This window comes from Hyla sarda, chromosome 3 (genome assembly GCF_029499605.1).
Source record: "Hyla sarda isolate aHylSar1 chromosome 3, aHylSar1.hap1, whole genome shotgun sequence".
Taxonomy (NCBI): Eukaryota; Metazoa; Chordata; class Amphibia; order Anura; family Hylidae; genus Hyla; species Hyla sarda.
Window position 1 is genome coordinate 13,570,331 of NC_079191.1, and position 16,716 is coordinate 13,587,046.

Below are 16,716 nucleotides of genomic sequence, written 5' to 3' on the forward strand. Positions count from 1 at the left end.
TCCCGCCATCATACAGCCCCCCGCCATCATACAGCCCCCCATCATACAGCCCCCCATCATACAGCCCCCCATCATACAGCCCCCCGCCACCATACAGCCCCCCGCCACCATACAGCCCCCCGCCACCATACAGCCCCTTGCCATCATACAGCCACCATACAGCCACCCGCCATCATACAGCCCCTCACCACCATACAGCCACCCGCCACCATACAGCCACCCGCCATCATACAGCCCCCAACCATCATACAGCCCCCCGCCACCATACAGCCCCCCGCCACCATACAGCCACCCGCCATACAGCCACCCGCCATCATACAGCCCCTCACCACCATACAGCCACCCGCCACCATACAGCCACCCGCCATCATACAGCCCCCAACCATCATACAGCCCCTCACCCTCATACAGCCCCTCACCATCATACAGCCCCCACCACCATACAGTCTCCCGCCACCATACAGTCTCCCGCCACCATACAGCCCCTTGCCATCATACAGCCCCCCGCCATCATACAGCCCCCCACCACCATACAGCCCCCCGCCACCATACAGCCCCCCGCCATCATACAGCCCCCCGCCATCATACAGCCCCCGCCATCATACAGCCCCCCACCACCATACAGCCTCCCGCCACCATACAGCCCCCCGCCACCATACAGCCCCCCGCCATCATACAGCCCCTTGCCATCATACAGCCCCCCGCCATCATACAGCCCCCCAACATCATACAGCCCCCAGCCACCATACAGCCCCCCGTCATCATACAGCCCCCAGCCACCATACAGCCCCCCGTCATCATACAGCCCCCAACATCATACAGCCCCCAACATCATACAGCCCCCCGCCACTATACGGCCCCCAGCCACCATACAGCCCCCCGCCATCATACGCCCCCCCGCCATCATATGGCCCCCCGCCATCATACGGCCCCCCGCCATCATACAGACCCTCGCCATCATACAGCCCCCCGCCACCATACAGCCCCCATCATACAGCCTCCCGCCACCATACAGCCCCCCGCCATCATACAGCCCCCCGCCATCATACAGCCCCCCATCATACAACCCCCCATCATACAGCCCCCCGCCACCATACAACCCCTGCCACCATACAGCCCCCCACCATCATACAGCCCCCCGCCACCATACAGCCCCCCGCCACCATACAGCCCCTTGCCATCATACAGCCACCATACAGCCACCCGCCATCATACAGCCCCTCACCACCATACAGCCACCCGCCACCATACAGCCACCCGCCATCATACAGCCCCCAACCATCATACAGCCCCCCGCCACCATACAGCCCCCCGCCACCATACAGCCCCCCGCCACCATACAGCCACCCGCCATACAGCCACCCGCCACCATACAGCCACCCGCCATCATACAGCCCCCAACCATCATACAGCCCCTCACCATCATACAGCCCCCGCCACCATACAGTCCCCCGCCACCATACAGTCTCCCGCCACCATACAGCCCCCCGCCATCATACAGCCCCCCGCCATCATACAGCCCCCCGCCATCATACAGCCCCCCGCCACCATACAGCCTCCCGCCACCATACAGCCCCCTGCCATCATACAGCCCCTCACCATCATACAGCCCCCCGCCATCATACAGCCCCCCAACATCATACAGCCCCCCAACATCATACAGCCCCCAGCCACCATACAGCCCCCCCGTCATCATACAGCCCCCGCCATCATACAGCCCCCCGCCATCATACAGCCCCCCGCCACCATACAGCCCCCCGCCATCATACAGCCCCCTGCCATCATACAGCCCCCCGCCATCATACAGCCCCCCGCCACCATACAGCCCCCCGCCACCATACAGCCCCCCGCCACCATACAGCCCCCCGCCATCATACAGCCCCCCGGCATCATACAGCCCCCCGGCATCATACAGCCCTCGCCATCATACAGCCCCCTGCCATCATACAGCCCCCTGTCATCATACAGCCCCCTGCCATCATACAGCCCCCGCCATCATACAGCCCCCCGCCATCATACAGCCCCCCGCCATCATACAGCCCCCCGCTATCACACAGCCCCCCGCCATCATACAGCCCCCGCCATCATACAGCCCCCGCCATCATACAGCTCCCTGTCATCATACAGCCCCCTGCCATCATACAGCCCCCGCCATCATACAGCTCCCTGTCATCATACAGCCCCCTGCCATCATACAGCCCCCCGCCATCATACAGCCCCCCGCCATCATACAGCCCCCCACCATCATACAGCCCCCCGCCATCATACAGCCCCCAGCCATCATACAACCCCCCGCCATCATACAGCCCCCCGCCATCATACAGCTCCCCGCCACCATACAGCCCCCCGCCATCATACAGCCCCTTGCCATCATACAGCCCCCCGCCATCATACAGCCCCCCGCCACCATACAGCCCCCCGCCACCATACAGCCCCCCGCCACCATACAGCCCCCCGCCATCATACAGCCCCCCGCCATCATACAGCCCCCCGGCATCATACAGCCCTCGCCATCATACAGCCCCCTGCCATCATACAGCCCCCTGCCATCATACAGCCCCCGCCATCATACAGCTCCCGCCATCATACAGCCCCCTGCTATCATACAGCCCCCGCCATCATACAGCCCCCCGCCATCATACAGCCCCCGCCATCATACAGCTCCCTGTCATCATACAGCCCCCTGCCATCATACAGCCCCCCGCCATCATACAGCCCCCGCCATCATACAGCCCCCTGCCATCATACAGCCCCCCACCATCATACAGCCCCCCGCCATCATACAGCCCCCAGCCATCATACAGCCCCCCGCCATCATACAGCCCCCCGCCATCATACAGCCCCCAGCCATCATACAGCCCCCCGCCACCATACAGCCCCCTGCCATCATACAGCCCCCCGCCATCATACAGCATGACATTCCTTTACTCCTCAGACTTAGAGATCGCCACATCTAGGACCACAAAATGCTGACATATCATTCTGCTCCTAAAAGTCATTTTTCCTAGAAAATAAGTAGTATCCCCCTCCTAAACCCCCTCCATCCCCTAAACTCCATCACTGGCAGAAGGAGGACAGAGCCCATTAACTTATTGATGTATCTTGTGTATAAGACTGAGCTACAGACGCTGATATAACAAGTGATTTTCTGTCCCTTTGAATTAACGCATCATCTGAGGTCCTGAGATCCACAAGGACCCCTCCCCCCCCCCCCCCCCCCCGCTGTGATGAATAGACCTGGACGTGCTGCAGTGATGATAATCATTGAGTGAATAAGAGCCGAGCCTGGGAATTATAACAGAGAAGAGCGACACAATTCACAGGATACGTCCATAGCATTGCACGTCTGAAGCTGGACTCATGAACAGGGACAAAGTTATTCCCAAAATAAACATAGTGCACCCTGACCCTGTGTGAGTGGCCAGTGCTCTGTTCATTCTCTATGGGGCCTCCAAACATTGCCAAAGCTCAGAATTCAGCAATGTTTGGATATAGAGAATGAATGGTGGTGTGGTGCACAATTTTGTCCCGAGTCCCTGTGGTCAGTAGTGTTGAGCGGCATAGGCCATATTCGAATTCGCGAATATTCGCGAATATATGGACGAATATTCGTCATATATTCGCGAATATTCGCATATTCGTTATATTCTCGTTTTATTTTCGCATATGCGAAAATTCGCATATGCGAAAATTAACGTATGTGAATATTAGCATATACAAAATTAACATATGCGAAAATTCGTACGCCAGTCTCACACAGTAGTATTACAGCCTTCTTTACACCACACAAGCTGGAAGCAGAGTGATGTGTACTGTGAAAAAAAAAATATATATATACCAATATTCGCAATTACGAATATATAGCGCTATATTCGCGAAATTCGCAAATTCGCGAATATGCGATATTCGCGAATAATATTCGAATTGCGATTATTCGTGAGCAACACTAGTGGTCAGACACTGTTTTGTAGATGTGGGATTACTTCTTCAGAGGGAATACTCAAAATGTTGCATTACGTACTATCTTCAATGGTTCCACCAAAGCACTCCCAAATTGTAAAATTTCTTTATAGGGAGACACATCATGGCTGGGGCTCGTATAGCAAAAGTCATCATGGATCTTGAGCCCAAATGCCTCAAAGCTTAAGACTGTGTAGGCTGAGCTTACCGATTTCGTTGGGATTGGCCAACCATCTAATGTGCACGAGACAACCAAATGAACCTCGACAGATAAAGTTTGTGAGGAGAAGGATCGGGTATGTGGTAGATGTTGTCATACTACTCATGACCCTCACCCTTACCTTGAGGTTATTGACCAGGGACCTCTCCTCTTGTTTCAGCCATTGGTTGTCTTCCATCATCTGCTGTTGCTGTCGGTTCATGACCTGCAGCATCTTTGCTCGTTCTTTCTCCCATATTCTCTGGGCTTCCTCTCGACTAGTAGGCTTTACAAAATCCTCTTCCTTCCAAGGAATGGAAAACACTAGAGTAAATATCGTCCACCCTCGACCCAAGCGCCCACACCCAGCTCACAGCAAGTGACAAAGCAACAATAGTAACGCCAAGCATGCAAGCCTTACCCTCATACTGCGACGCTTGATGATGCTATGACGCGAGAGCGGTGGACTACGTGTGGAGTCAATTGGAGACTGGTACTCTGTTGGACTACAGAGTGTGGGCGAGCTGGCACACAGACTCTCGGGCACCTGTGCAGAGAAGGTGCAGGGCACAGACACAAACACACAATTAGCAGCTTTGGCTTTTTGCAGACTTGAAAAGCGCAGTACGAGTCAACACAACATAGACAAAGATGATAGACACAGTATTTAGCTAAAGCAATAGCATTGTATCAAGAATTAGGCAGCAGCATAGAGTGTATACTTGAGTGAGTAGTACGGCCACTGGCAAGGCTAGACTTACACAGCTACAAACACTGGCACCACCATTGGCTTTGGCTTCCTAAACCAGTACAAAGACCTCGATTCCTGTGGTTGGTGCCAACCTGCAACGATTTACCTAGCTTGTAGTTATGAGACACAGGGGAAGGGGAAGCTTTGGCCCCTTTATATTAGAATTGATTTGGTTGCATGAAGTGGCTCCAATGGAGTGGGGGGCACAATTATATCTTATGCCTCAGATCTCCCATTCAGTAAGATACATGATAACTTAGTGTGGATAAAGGATGACAGATTGTATGCATCGTAGGAGTGGCAAGAAGAAAGCTATTTCTTAAAGATATCCATAAAAAGTGTTGTTTAAAGTTTGCCACAAGCCACCTGGGAGACACCAAACATGTGGAAGAAGGTGCTCTGGTCAGATGAAACCAAAATCAAACTTTTTGGCAACAATGCAAAACGTTATGTTTGGCGTAAAAGCAACACAGCTCATCACCCTGAACACACCATCCCCACTGTCAAACATAGTGGTGGCAGCATCATGGTTTGGGCTTTTCTTCAGAAGGGACAGGGAAGATGGGGTTAAAATTGATGGGAAGATGGATGGAGCCAAATACAAGACCATTCTGGAAGAAAAGATGATGGAGTCTGCAAGAGACCTGAGACTGGGACGGAGATTTGTCTTCCAACAAGACAATGATCCAAAACATAAAGCCAAATCTACAATGGAATGGTTCACAAATAAGCATATCCAGGTGTTAGAATGGCCAAGTCAAAGTCCAGACCTGAATCCAATGGAGAATCTGTGGAAAGAACTGAAACCTGCTGTTCACAAACGCTCTCCATCCAACCTCACTGAGCTCCAGCTGTTCGCAAACGCTCTCCATCCAACCTCACTGAGCTCCAGCTGTTCACAAACGCTCTCCATCCAACCTCACTGAGCTCCAGCTGCTCACAAACGCTCTCCATCCAACCTCACTGAGCTCCAGCTGCTCACAAACGCTCTCCATCCAACCTCACTGAGCTCCAGCTGTTCACAAACGCTCTCCATCCAACCTCACTGAGCTCCAGCTGTTCACAAACGCTCTCCATCCAACCTTACTGAGCTCCAGCTGTTCACAAACGCTCTACATCCAACCTCACTGAGCTCCAGCTGTTCACAAACGCTTTCCATCCAACCTCACTGAGCTCCAGCTGTTCACAAACGCTCTCCATCCAACCTCACTGAGCTCCAGCTGTTCACAAACGCTCGCCATCCAACCTCACTGAGCTCCAGCTGTTCACAAACGCTCTCTATCCAACCTCACTGAGCTCCAGCTGTTCACAAACACTCTCCATCCAACCTCACTGAGCTCCAGCTGTTCACAAACGCTCTCCATCCAACCTCACTGAGCTCCAGCTGTTCACAAACGCTCTCCATCCAACCTCACTGAGCTCCAGCTGTTCACAAATGCTCTCCATCCAACCTCACCGAGCTCCATCTGTTCACAAACACTCTCCACCCAACCTCACTGAGCTCCAGCTGTTCACAAACGCTCTCCATCCAACCTCACTGAGCTCCAGCTGTTCACAAACGCTCTCCATCCAACCTCACTGAACTCCAGCTGTTCACAAACGCTCTCCATCCAACCTCACTGAGCTCCAGCTGTTCACAAACGCTCTCCATCCAACCTCACTGAGCTCCAGCTGTTCACAAACGCTCTCCATCCAACCTCACTGAACTCCAGCTGTTCACAAACGCTCTCCATCCAACCTCACTGAGCTCCAGCTGTTCACAAACGCTCTCCATCCAACCTCACTGAGCTCCAGCTGTTCACAAACGCTCTCCATCCAACCTCACTGAGCTCCAGCTGTTCACAAACGCTCGCCATCCAACCTCACTGAGCTCCAGCTGTTCACAAACGCTCTCTATCCAACCTCACTGAGCTCCAGCTGTTCACAAACGCTCTCCATCCAACCTCACTGAGCTCCAGCTGTTCACAAACGCTCTCCATCTAACCTCACTGTGCTCCAGCTGTTCACAAACGCTCTCCATCCAACCTCACTGAGCTCCAGCTGTTCACAAACGCTCTCCATCCAACCTCACTGAGCTCCAGCTGTTCACAAACGCTCTCCATCTAACCTCACTGTGCTCCAGCTGTTCACAAACGCTCTCCATCCAACCTCACTGAGCTCCAGCTGTTTTGCAAGGAGGAATGGGCAAAAATTTCAGTCTCTCGATGTGCAAAACTGATAGAGACCTACCCCAAGCGACTTACAGCTGTAATCGCAGCAAAAGGTGGCACTACAAAGTATTAACTTAAGGGGGCTGAATAATTTTGCACGCCCAATTTTTCAGTTTTTTATTTGTTCAAAAAGTTTGAAATATCCAATTAATTTCGTTCCACTTCATGATTGTGTCCCACTTGTTGTTGATTCTTCACAAAAAATTACAGTTTTATATCTTTATGTTTGAAGCCTGAAATGTGGCAAAAGGTGGAAAAGTTCAAGGGGGCCGAATACTTTCACAAGGCACTGTAGCTATCAATGGTCACTGACTGAACCACAATTTCACACAAGCGCCATCATCCCATTCCACAGTTGTAAAAAGGTGAATCCAATCTCACCAGACATCATTTTATTGGAGGATTTTGCTAAAATAATAGGATCTCTAACCAAAAACCTACAGTGTATGAGCGGTTTCGTGTACATGTCTGCACATCTGAACTGTAGGATTTTTAACAAGTGTATATTTCTTACATCGACCCCATCCCCTCTGTGATAATTGATAATACATGGCATTTAATGGTCCCTTCGGGAAGCCGTAGAGATTGGAGCCGGAGGGAGCTCCGAAGATGTTTACGTTGCGTTCCCAGTCCTCGTATCTCAGCGGTGCGCACCCCTGACGCTGAAAGATAATTTTTTCCAATCATTCTGGAAATGTCTCGACTTTCGCCTGCCCTATGTCTAGATGGCGCATCGGCGGCTCCTCGTGAGAACATAGGGCTCAGCCCAAATCACATCATTTCTGCTGAACAGCAGGAAAGGACATACAAAGGCTCATCCATCCTGCGAATACGTACGGCGAGGACATTACACGGCCCCCGCCATAGAGGGTGCAGACAGATCTGCTAGTATCAAGGAGGAGCACACATATGGGAAAGGAATATTTATAATAATTGACTTCTCTGGCTGGGATTTGTTTTGTTAATATTCAGTCTATGGCAGCGAGAATCTAATGGACTTCTTTATGCTGCAGATAAACAGCTGCTCAGGAGTCAGGAAAAAGCTCCAGGGCCAAGAGAAATTACCATGAAAATATCTCGGAGAACTGAAAGGTTGTCTCCGGGCTCTGAGAGAGTATGTCAGAGAAGGTCATAGATCTCAGATAATGGAGTTTATTTACTAACGTGATCCCGACTCTTTTTTGTAGGGTTTTGCGCCCACATTGTGTCGCACGTTACATGTGACACAATTTGCGACCAAAAAAAACCCCAAACCCTCCATTTTACAAGAAAAACCAGAAAAGGGGCGTGACCACTGTAGGAAGTGGGCGTGGTCATGACAAAAGGGGCGTGTTCTCGACAGTTTTGAAAAATCCCAACATATTTACTAAGGTTTCCACAGAAAATGTGGTGGATTTGAGCTCAGGAAAACCCGACAGATCAGAACAGTTAAAAAAAAAAAAAAAATGTAGGGAAAAGTGCGTAGCGCACACACAGCGTTTGGAACTAAATTATTCTGAAAGCTGGCCAGTGGAGTACCCCTTTAAAATCAATATTGGTCAGTGATCTTAGGTTCTAGGTCCGAAAGATCTGGGGTAATATGTCAGGGAAGATCAGAGATACTGGGGGAGATTTATTAAAATCTGTCCAGAGGAAAAGTTGCCCAGTTCCCATAGCAACCAATCAGATTGCTTCTTTCATTTTGCAAAGGCCTTGTTAAAAATGAAAGAAGCAATCTGATTGGTTGCTATGGGCAACTGGGCAACTTTTCCTCTGGACAGGTTTTGATAAATCTCCCCCACCATGTCTGACACCTGAGAATTAACATCAATTTTGGTCAGTGATTTTAAAATGTATGTCGGGAAGATCAGCGATTTGAGGCAATATGTCGGAGAAAATGAGAGATTTTAGACATTATGTCAGCAAAGATCAGAGGTAATACGGGAGGGAAGATCAGTGATGTGAGATAATATATCAGGAAAGGTCAAAGATAATATGACAGGGAAGATCAGAGATCTGAGGTAATATGAAAGGGTAGATCAGTGATCTGAGGTAATATGTCAGGGAAAATAAGAGATCTGGTGAAATATGACAGGAAGGATCTATGATAATAGGTTGGGAAAGTTGGGAGATCTGAGGTAATATATTAAGGAAATTCTGAGATCAGAGATAATATGTCTGGAAAGGTCAGAGATCTGAGGTAATATGCAAGAAAAGATCAGAGATCTGAAGTAATATGCAAGAAAAGATCAGAGATCTGAGGTAATATGCAATACAAGATCAGACATCTGAGGAAATATGTCAGGGAGGATCAAAAATATAAGAAAATATGTTATGGAAAATGAGAGATCTGTGATAATATTAAAGGCAAATATGGCGGGGAAATAAGAGCACTGGTGTAATATGCCAGGGAGGAGCTAAAATAACATGTGAGGAAAAGTCTGAGATCTGAGGTAATTTGTTAGGGAAGGTCAGAGATCTGAGGTTATATGTTGGGAAAGATCAGAGATCTCAGATAATGTCACAAGGAAAGTCAAGAGATCAGAGATAACATGTCTGGAAAAGTCTGAGATCTGAGGTAATATGTCAAGGAAGGTCAGAGATCTGAGGTAATGTACGATGAAAGATCAGAGATCTCAGCTAATATACGAGGAAAGATCAGAGATCTGAGGTAATATACGAGGAAAGATCAGAGATCTGAGGTAATATACGAGGAAAGATCAGAGATCTGAGGTAATATACGAGGAAAGATCAGAGATCTGAGGTAATGTATGTGAAAAGATCAGAGATCTGAGGTAATATACGAGGAAAGATCAGAGATGTGAGGTAATATACGAGGAAAGATCAGAGATCTGAGATAATATATAATGGAAGATCAGAGATCTGAGGTAATTTACCAGAAAAGATCAGCAATCTGAGGCTATAAGTAAGAGAGATTAAAGACCGGAGGCAATAAGTTGGGGAAGGTATGAGCTCTAGGATAATTGGTCACAAAAGATTGGAGATGTGAGATAATATTTCCATTACAACATTGTATATGTCACCATAGTAAAATCTTTGACCAATAGAAAACACAAACATTTCTAAAACCTGCATTTTTTCCCGATGATAATGATTTTAACGCCATAACATGAAGCCCTGAGACACGCACCGACACATGGAGGCTTACCTGGAATTGTAGACTTGGTGCCAGCAGATTGCCCGGTGCTGCTGCCTTGTATTTCGGACGACTCGGCTGAGGGTAAAACACATTCTTTATTTTTAGTTTGCTGCAGAAAACTGAACAATGCTGAGTGTCTATAGTGACCTATGGGCTAAAATCAGAATAAATACAACTTTCTACATGGGCCATATACCGATCATTGTCCTCTACTGAATATCAATTCCATAATAACAGCAGAAAATTACCAATAAAAATTGAATTTATAAATGAGATAACTTCCAGAGAACAATACAAATGCAGATTTATAACCATAATGATGTAATAATCAAATCTCTGACTACCAGGAGGAGTTACCTTTGGTGGGGGCTCCTGTACTGGAAGTGGTTCAATGATTTTAGGAGGACGATGCCGGTTATTTTTTTCTTTGTCCTTTACAATCTCTTTCTCTGTTTGATAGATGTCACTGCAGACACAAAGGAAAAAGAACATTAACAGGACGAAAAAGATTCATTGGTGCACACAGAGACTGGTAAAATACTGTCCCCTATCGAGAGGAGTATCTATACTATAATACTATCTCCTATATACAAGAATATAACTACTATAATACTGCTCCTATATACAAGAATATAACTACTATAATACTGCCTCCTATATACAAGAATATAACTACTATAATACTGCTCCTATATATACAAGAATATAACTACTATAATACTGCTCCTATATACAAGAATATAACTACTATAATACTGCCTCCTATATACAAGAATATAACTACTATAATACTGCCCCTATATACAAGAATATAACTACTATAATACTGCTCCTATATACAAGAATATAACTACTATAATACTGCCCCTATATACAAGAATATAACTACTATAATACTGCTCCTATATACAAGAATATAACTACTATAATACTGCCCCTATATACAAGAATATAACTACTATAATACTGCCTCCTATATACAAGAATATAACTACTATAATACTGCCTCTTATATACAAGAATATAACTACTATAATACTGCTCCTATATACCAGAATATAACTACTATAATACTGCCTCCTATATACAAGAATATAACTACTATAATACTGTCTACTATATACAAGAATATAACTACTATAATACTGCTCCTATATACAAGAATATAACTACTATAATACTGCCTCCTATATACAAGAATATAACTACTATAATACTGCTCCTATATACAAGAATATAACTACTATAATACTGCTCCTATATACAAGAATATAACTACTATAATACTGCCTCCTATATACAAGAATATAACTACTATAATACTGCTCCTATATACAAGAATATAACTACTATAATACTGCTCCTATATACAAGAATATAACTACTATAATACTGCTCCTATATACAAGAATATAACTACTATAATACTACTCTTATATACAAGAATATAACTACTATAATACTGCTCTTATACACAAGAATATAACTACTATAATACTGCTCCTATATATAAGAATATAACTACTATAATACTGCTCCTATATATAAGAATATAACTACTATAATACTGCTCCTATATATAAGAATATAACTACTATAACACTGCTCCTATATACAAGAAAATAACTGCACTCTCTGCTGCACTCTTCCCCACCCCCTCAGCCCAAACCTATATAGGTGGTAATTAGCCACACTAGGGCCATTTCACTCCTAGCTGCCTCCCAGTCTGACTGGGAGAGCAAGGTAAGTGAGCCATTACACCTTGTTCACACTGGTGTGGTGCGGGGCGGCGTCCGTTGCTGCCGTGGCGCTGTGTCTGCGGGTGGGTGCGGCCTATAGACTGGTTTGAGAGGCATTGGGGCCGCTCTGCCAGTGGGTCGCTCCCCCCCCCGTGGGCACCTGTGTCGCGGTGGTGGTGGTCGCCGCCCGGCGCTACGCCATTTTATGCTAGGGATGTTAGGGACCCACTCTGAATAGGTGGCCTTGACGTGGCGAGTGGGCTTGTACTTTTTGATCAAAAATGTATACTAACAACCTGTTAGTTTTTGATATTGTGCTGAGAAGCAATCAGATCATTATACAAGATTGTAGATGTGCGCTATGTCTGTATTCTACTCGAATTCATAACTACTATAATACTGCCTCCTACAACAAGAATATAACTACTATAATACTGCTCCTATATACAAGAATATAACTACTATAATACTGCCTCCTATATACAAGAATATAACTACTATAATACTGTCTACTATATACAAGAATATAACTACTATAATACTGCTCCTATATACAAGAGTATAACTACTATAATACTGCCTCCTATATACAAGAATATAACTACTATAATACTGCTCCTATATACAAGAATATAACTACTATAATACTGCTCCTATATACAAGAATATAACTACTATAATACTGCTCCTATATACAAGAATATAACTACTATAATACTGCTCCTATATACAAGAATATAACTACTATAATACTGCTCCTATATACAAGAATATAACTACTATAATACTGCTCTATATACAAGAATATAACTACTATAATACTGCTCCTATATACAAGAATATAACTACTATAATACTACTCTTATATACAAGAATATAACTACTATAATACTGCTCTTATACACAAGAATATAACTACTATAATACTGCTCCTATATATAAGAATATAACTACTATAACACTGCTCCTATATACAAGAAAATAACTACTATAATACTGCCTCTATATACAAGAATATATCTACTATAATACTGCACCTATATACAAGAATATAACTACTATAATACTACTCCTATATACAAGAATATAACTACTATAATACTGCCTCCTATATACAAGAATATAACTACTATAATACTGCTCCTATATACAAGAATATAACTACTATAATACTGCTCCTATATATACAAGATTATAACTACTATAATACTGCTCCTATATACAAGAATATAACTACTATAATACTGCTCCTATATACAAGAATATACCTACTATAATACTGCCTCCTATATACAATAATATACCTACTATAATACTGCTTCTATATACAAGAATATAACTACTATAATACTGCTCCTATATACAAGAATATAACTACTATAATACTGCTCCTATATACAAGATTATAACTACTATAATACTGCTCCTATATACAAGAATATAACTACTATAATACTGCTCCTATATACAAGAATATACCTACTATAATACTGCCTCCTATATACAATAATATACCTACTATAATACTGCTCCTATATACAAGAATATAACTACTATAATACTGCCTCCTATATACAAGAATATAACTATTATAATACTGCCTCCTGTATACAAGAATATAACTACTATAATACTGCTCCTATATACAAGAATATAACTACTATAATACTGCTCCTATATACAAGAATATAACTAATATAATACTGCTCCTATATACAAGAATATATCTACTATAATACTGCTCCTATATACAAGAATATATCTACTATAATACTGCTCCTATATACAAGAATATAACTACTATAATACTGCTCCTATATACAAGAATATAACTACTATAATACTGCTCCTATATACAAGAATATAACTACTATAATACTGCCTCCTATATACAAGAATATAACTACTATAATACTGTTCCTATATACAAGAATATAACTACTATAATACTGCTCCTATATACAAGAATATAACTACAATAATGCTGCTCCTATATACAAGAATATAACTACTATAATACTGCTCCTATATACAACAATATAACTACTATAATACTGCCTCCTATATACAAGAGTATAACTACTATAATACTGCCTCACATGTATAAATATGATTGCTATATAACTATAATACGGCAGATAGCTGGGTTGCTGTATACAAGTCACCTTAGGATGGGGTAGGATGAGATTAATTAAAATAAAAAGTACATTTCCCGGTTGGACTGTAGGGGGTAGCTATACTCAGCAGTCACATGATGGTCGCCCCAGACATTTGGTATATTTGGACAGTTCTCAGATTTGTGTAGCGTCTCGGGCCGGTGCCATCCATCATGGTGTCACCGCAGCCATTAGTCTCTCCATGTCCTCACTGCGGTGCTATAAATAGTAGAGTGCACCGGCGGAGATGTCCTTCTTTATACTTTTATAGATATAATACTTTCGGTTACACTTTTCATTATTAGTATTTTCATCTGCAGTAAATTCTAGGAGGATCTCGTCCCTTCTGTGATTCCGGTTCTGAAGATTTATAGTTTGGTCCACATTGCTCTGGGTTCAGCTGCTGTCAGAACTGTCGCTCGGAAATCTTATCCAAAACTTGTTCAGACTTTGTTACATGGACCCTCGTAAATAAGTTCAGAAGTCTGAGGTCTGGAGGGACTTCTGGGTATGGGGAGGAAGAATATCCAAGGTGTATTCCATGATCGTGAAGGTCCTAGTATCAGTGACTTGAGAAGATGAGGAGATCACATGCTTGGGGACAGCTGTCAACATAACCCAATAAGGAATGAGCTTTAATGCATCTCATTTAAGGGAATATTGAAACGTGATGGGTCAACACAGGGGCAAAACTAGGCAGGTAACTGAGAAGCGTGGCCCAGAGAAGGTGCCAATAAGCCATTTTGCCAGAGGTTTTTAGATTCAAGGCTAGTAGAGCAAAGTTCCCAAACTGACCGAAAAACCTTTTCCTCAAGTGAAGTAGTGGCCTGCTATATACAAGACATTAAGCCTCATCACATGCAGGACAGGAAGTCTCATCACATACTGAACAGGAAGTCTCATCACATACAGAACAGGAAGTCTCATCACATACTGAACAGGAAGTCTCATTACATACAGGACAAGAAGTCTCATCACATACTGAACAGGAAGTCTCATCACATACAGAACAGGAAGTTTCATCACATACATATACATGACAAGAAGTCTCATTACATGCAGGACAGAAAGTCTCATTACATACATGACAGGAAGTCTCATCACATACAGAACAAGAAGTCTCATCATATACCGAACAGGAAGTCTCATCACATACAGGACAGAAAGTCTCATTACATACAGGACAAGACGTCTCATCACATACAGAACAGGAAGTCTCATCACATACATATACATGACAAGAAGTCTCATCACATAAAGAACAAGAAGTCTCATCCCATACCGAACAGGAAGTCTCATCACATACAGGACAGGAAGTCTCATCACATACAGAATAGGAAGTCTAATTACATAAAGAACAGGAAGTCTCATCACATACACGACAGGAAGTCTCATCACATACAATGATGACCTTCAGACAGTATGCCTCATCACATACAGGACAGGAAGTCTCATCACATACTGAACAGGAAGTCTCATCACATACAGGACAAGAAGTCTCATCACATACAGGACAAGAAGTCTCATCACATACAGGACAAAAAGTCTCATCACATACAGAACAGGAAGTCTCATTACATACAGGACAAGAAGTTTCATCACATACATGACAGGAAGTCTCATCACATACAGAACAAGAAGTCTCATCATATACCGAACAGGAAGTCTCATCCCATACCAAACTGGAAGTCTCATCACATACAGGACAGGAAGTCTCATCACAAACAGAATAGGAAGTCAAATTACATAAAGAACAGGAAGTCTCATCACATACACGACAGGAAGTCTCATCACATACAATGATGACCTTCAGACAGTATGCCTCATCACATGTAGGACAGGAAGTCTCATCACATACTGAACAGGAAGTCTCATTACATACAGGACAGGAAGTCTCATCACATACATGACAGGAAGTCTCATTACATACAGAACAGGAAGTCTAATTACATAAAGAAGAGTAAGCCTCATCACATACAGAACAGGAAGTTTCATCATATAGCTAACAGGAAGTCTCATCACATACAGGACAAGAAGTCTCATAACATACAGAACAGGAAGTCTCATCACATACAGAACAGAAAGTGTTATCACATACAGGACAGGAAGTCTCATCACATACAGGACAGGAAGTCTCATCACATACATGACAGGAAGTCTCATTACATACAGAACAGGAAGTCTAATTACATAAAGAAGAGTAAGCCTCATCACATGCAGGACAGGAAGTCACATCACATACAGAACAGGAAGTTTCATCATATAGCTAACAGGAAGTCTCATCACATACAGGACAAGAAGTCTCATAACATACAGAACAGGAAGTCTCATCACATACAGAACAGAAAGTCTTATCACATGCCGAACAGGAAGTCTTATCACATACAGGACAGGAAGTCTCATCACATACAAAACAGGAAGTCTCATCACATACAAAACAGGAAGTCTCATCACATACAAAACAGGAAGTCTCATCACATACAAAACAGGAAGTCTCATCACATACAGAACAGGAAGTCTAATTACATACAGGACAGGAAGTCTCATCACATACAATGATGA

The 16,716-nt window shown here is 44.2% G+C and overlaps 1 protein-coding gene across 4 annotated transcripts in view; it reads right to left on the reverse strand.

Annotated features, from left to right (window-relative positions):
* PTK2B (protein tyrosine kinase 2 beta) overlaps window positions 1-16,716 on the reverse strand; it is a 207,370-nt gene that overhangs the window by 21,666 nt on the left and 168,988 nt on the right. For all 4 annotated transcript variants that reach the window (XM_056563778.1, XM_056563776.1, XM_056563777.1 and 1 more), the window contains exons 22-25: window positions 10,617-10,725; window positions 10,269-10,334; window positions 4,581-4,706; window positions 4,302-4,463 (exon numbers count right to left, since the gene is read on the reverse strand). In XM_056563778.1, the coding sequence (XP_056419753.1) occupies window positions 4,302-4,463; window positions 4,581-4,706; window positions 10,269-10,334; window positions 10,617-10,725 (463 nt within the window). The remainder of the gene's footprint in view (window positions 1-4,301; window positions 4,464-4,580; window positions 4,707-10,268; window positions 10,335-10,616; window positions 10,726-16,716) is intronic.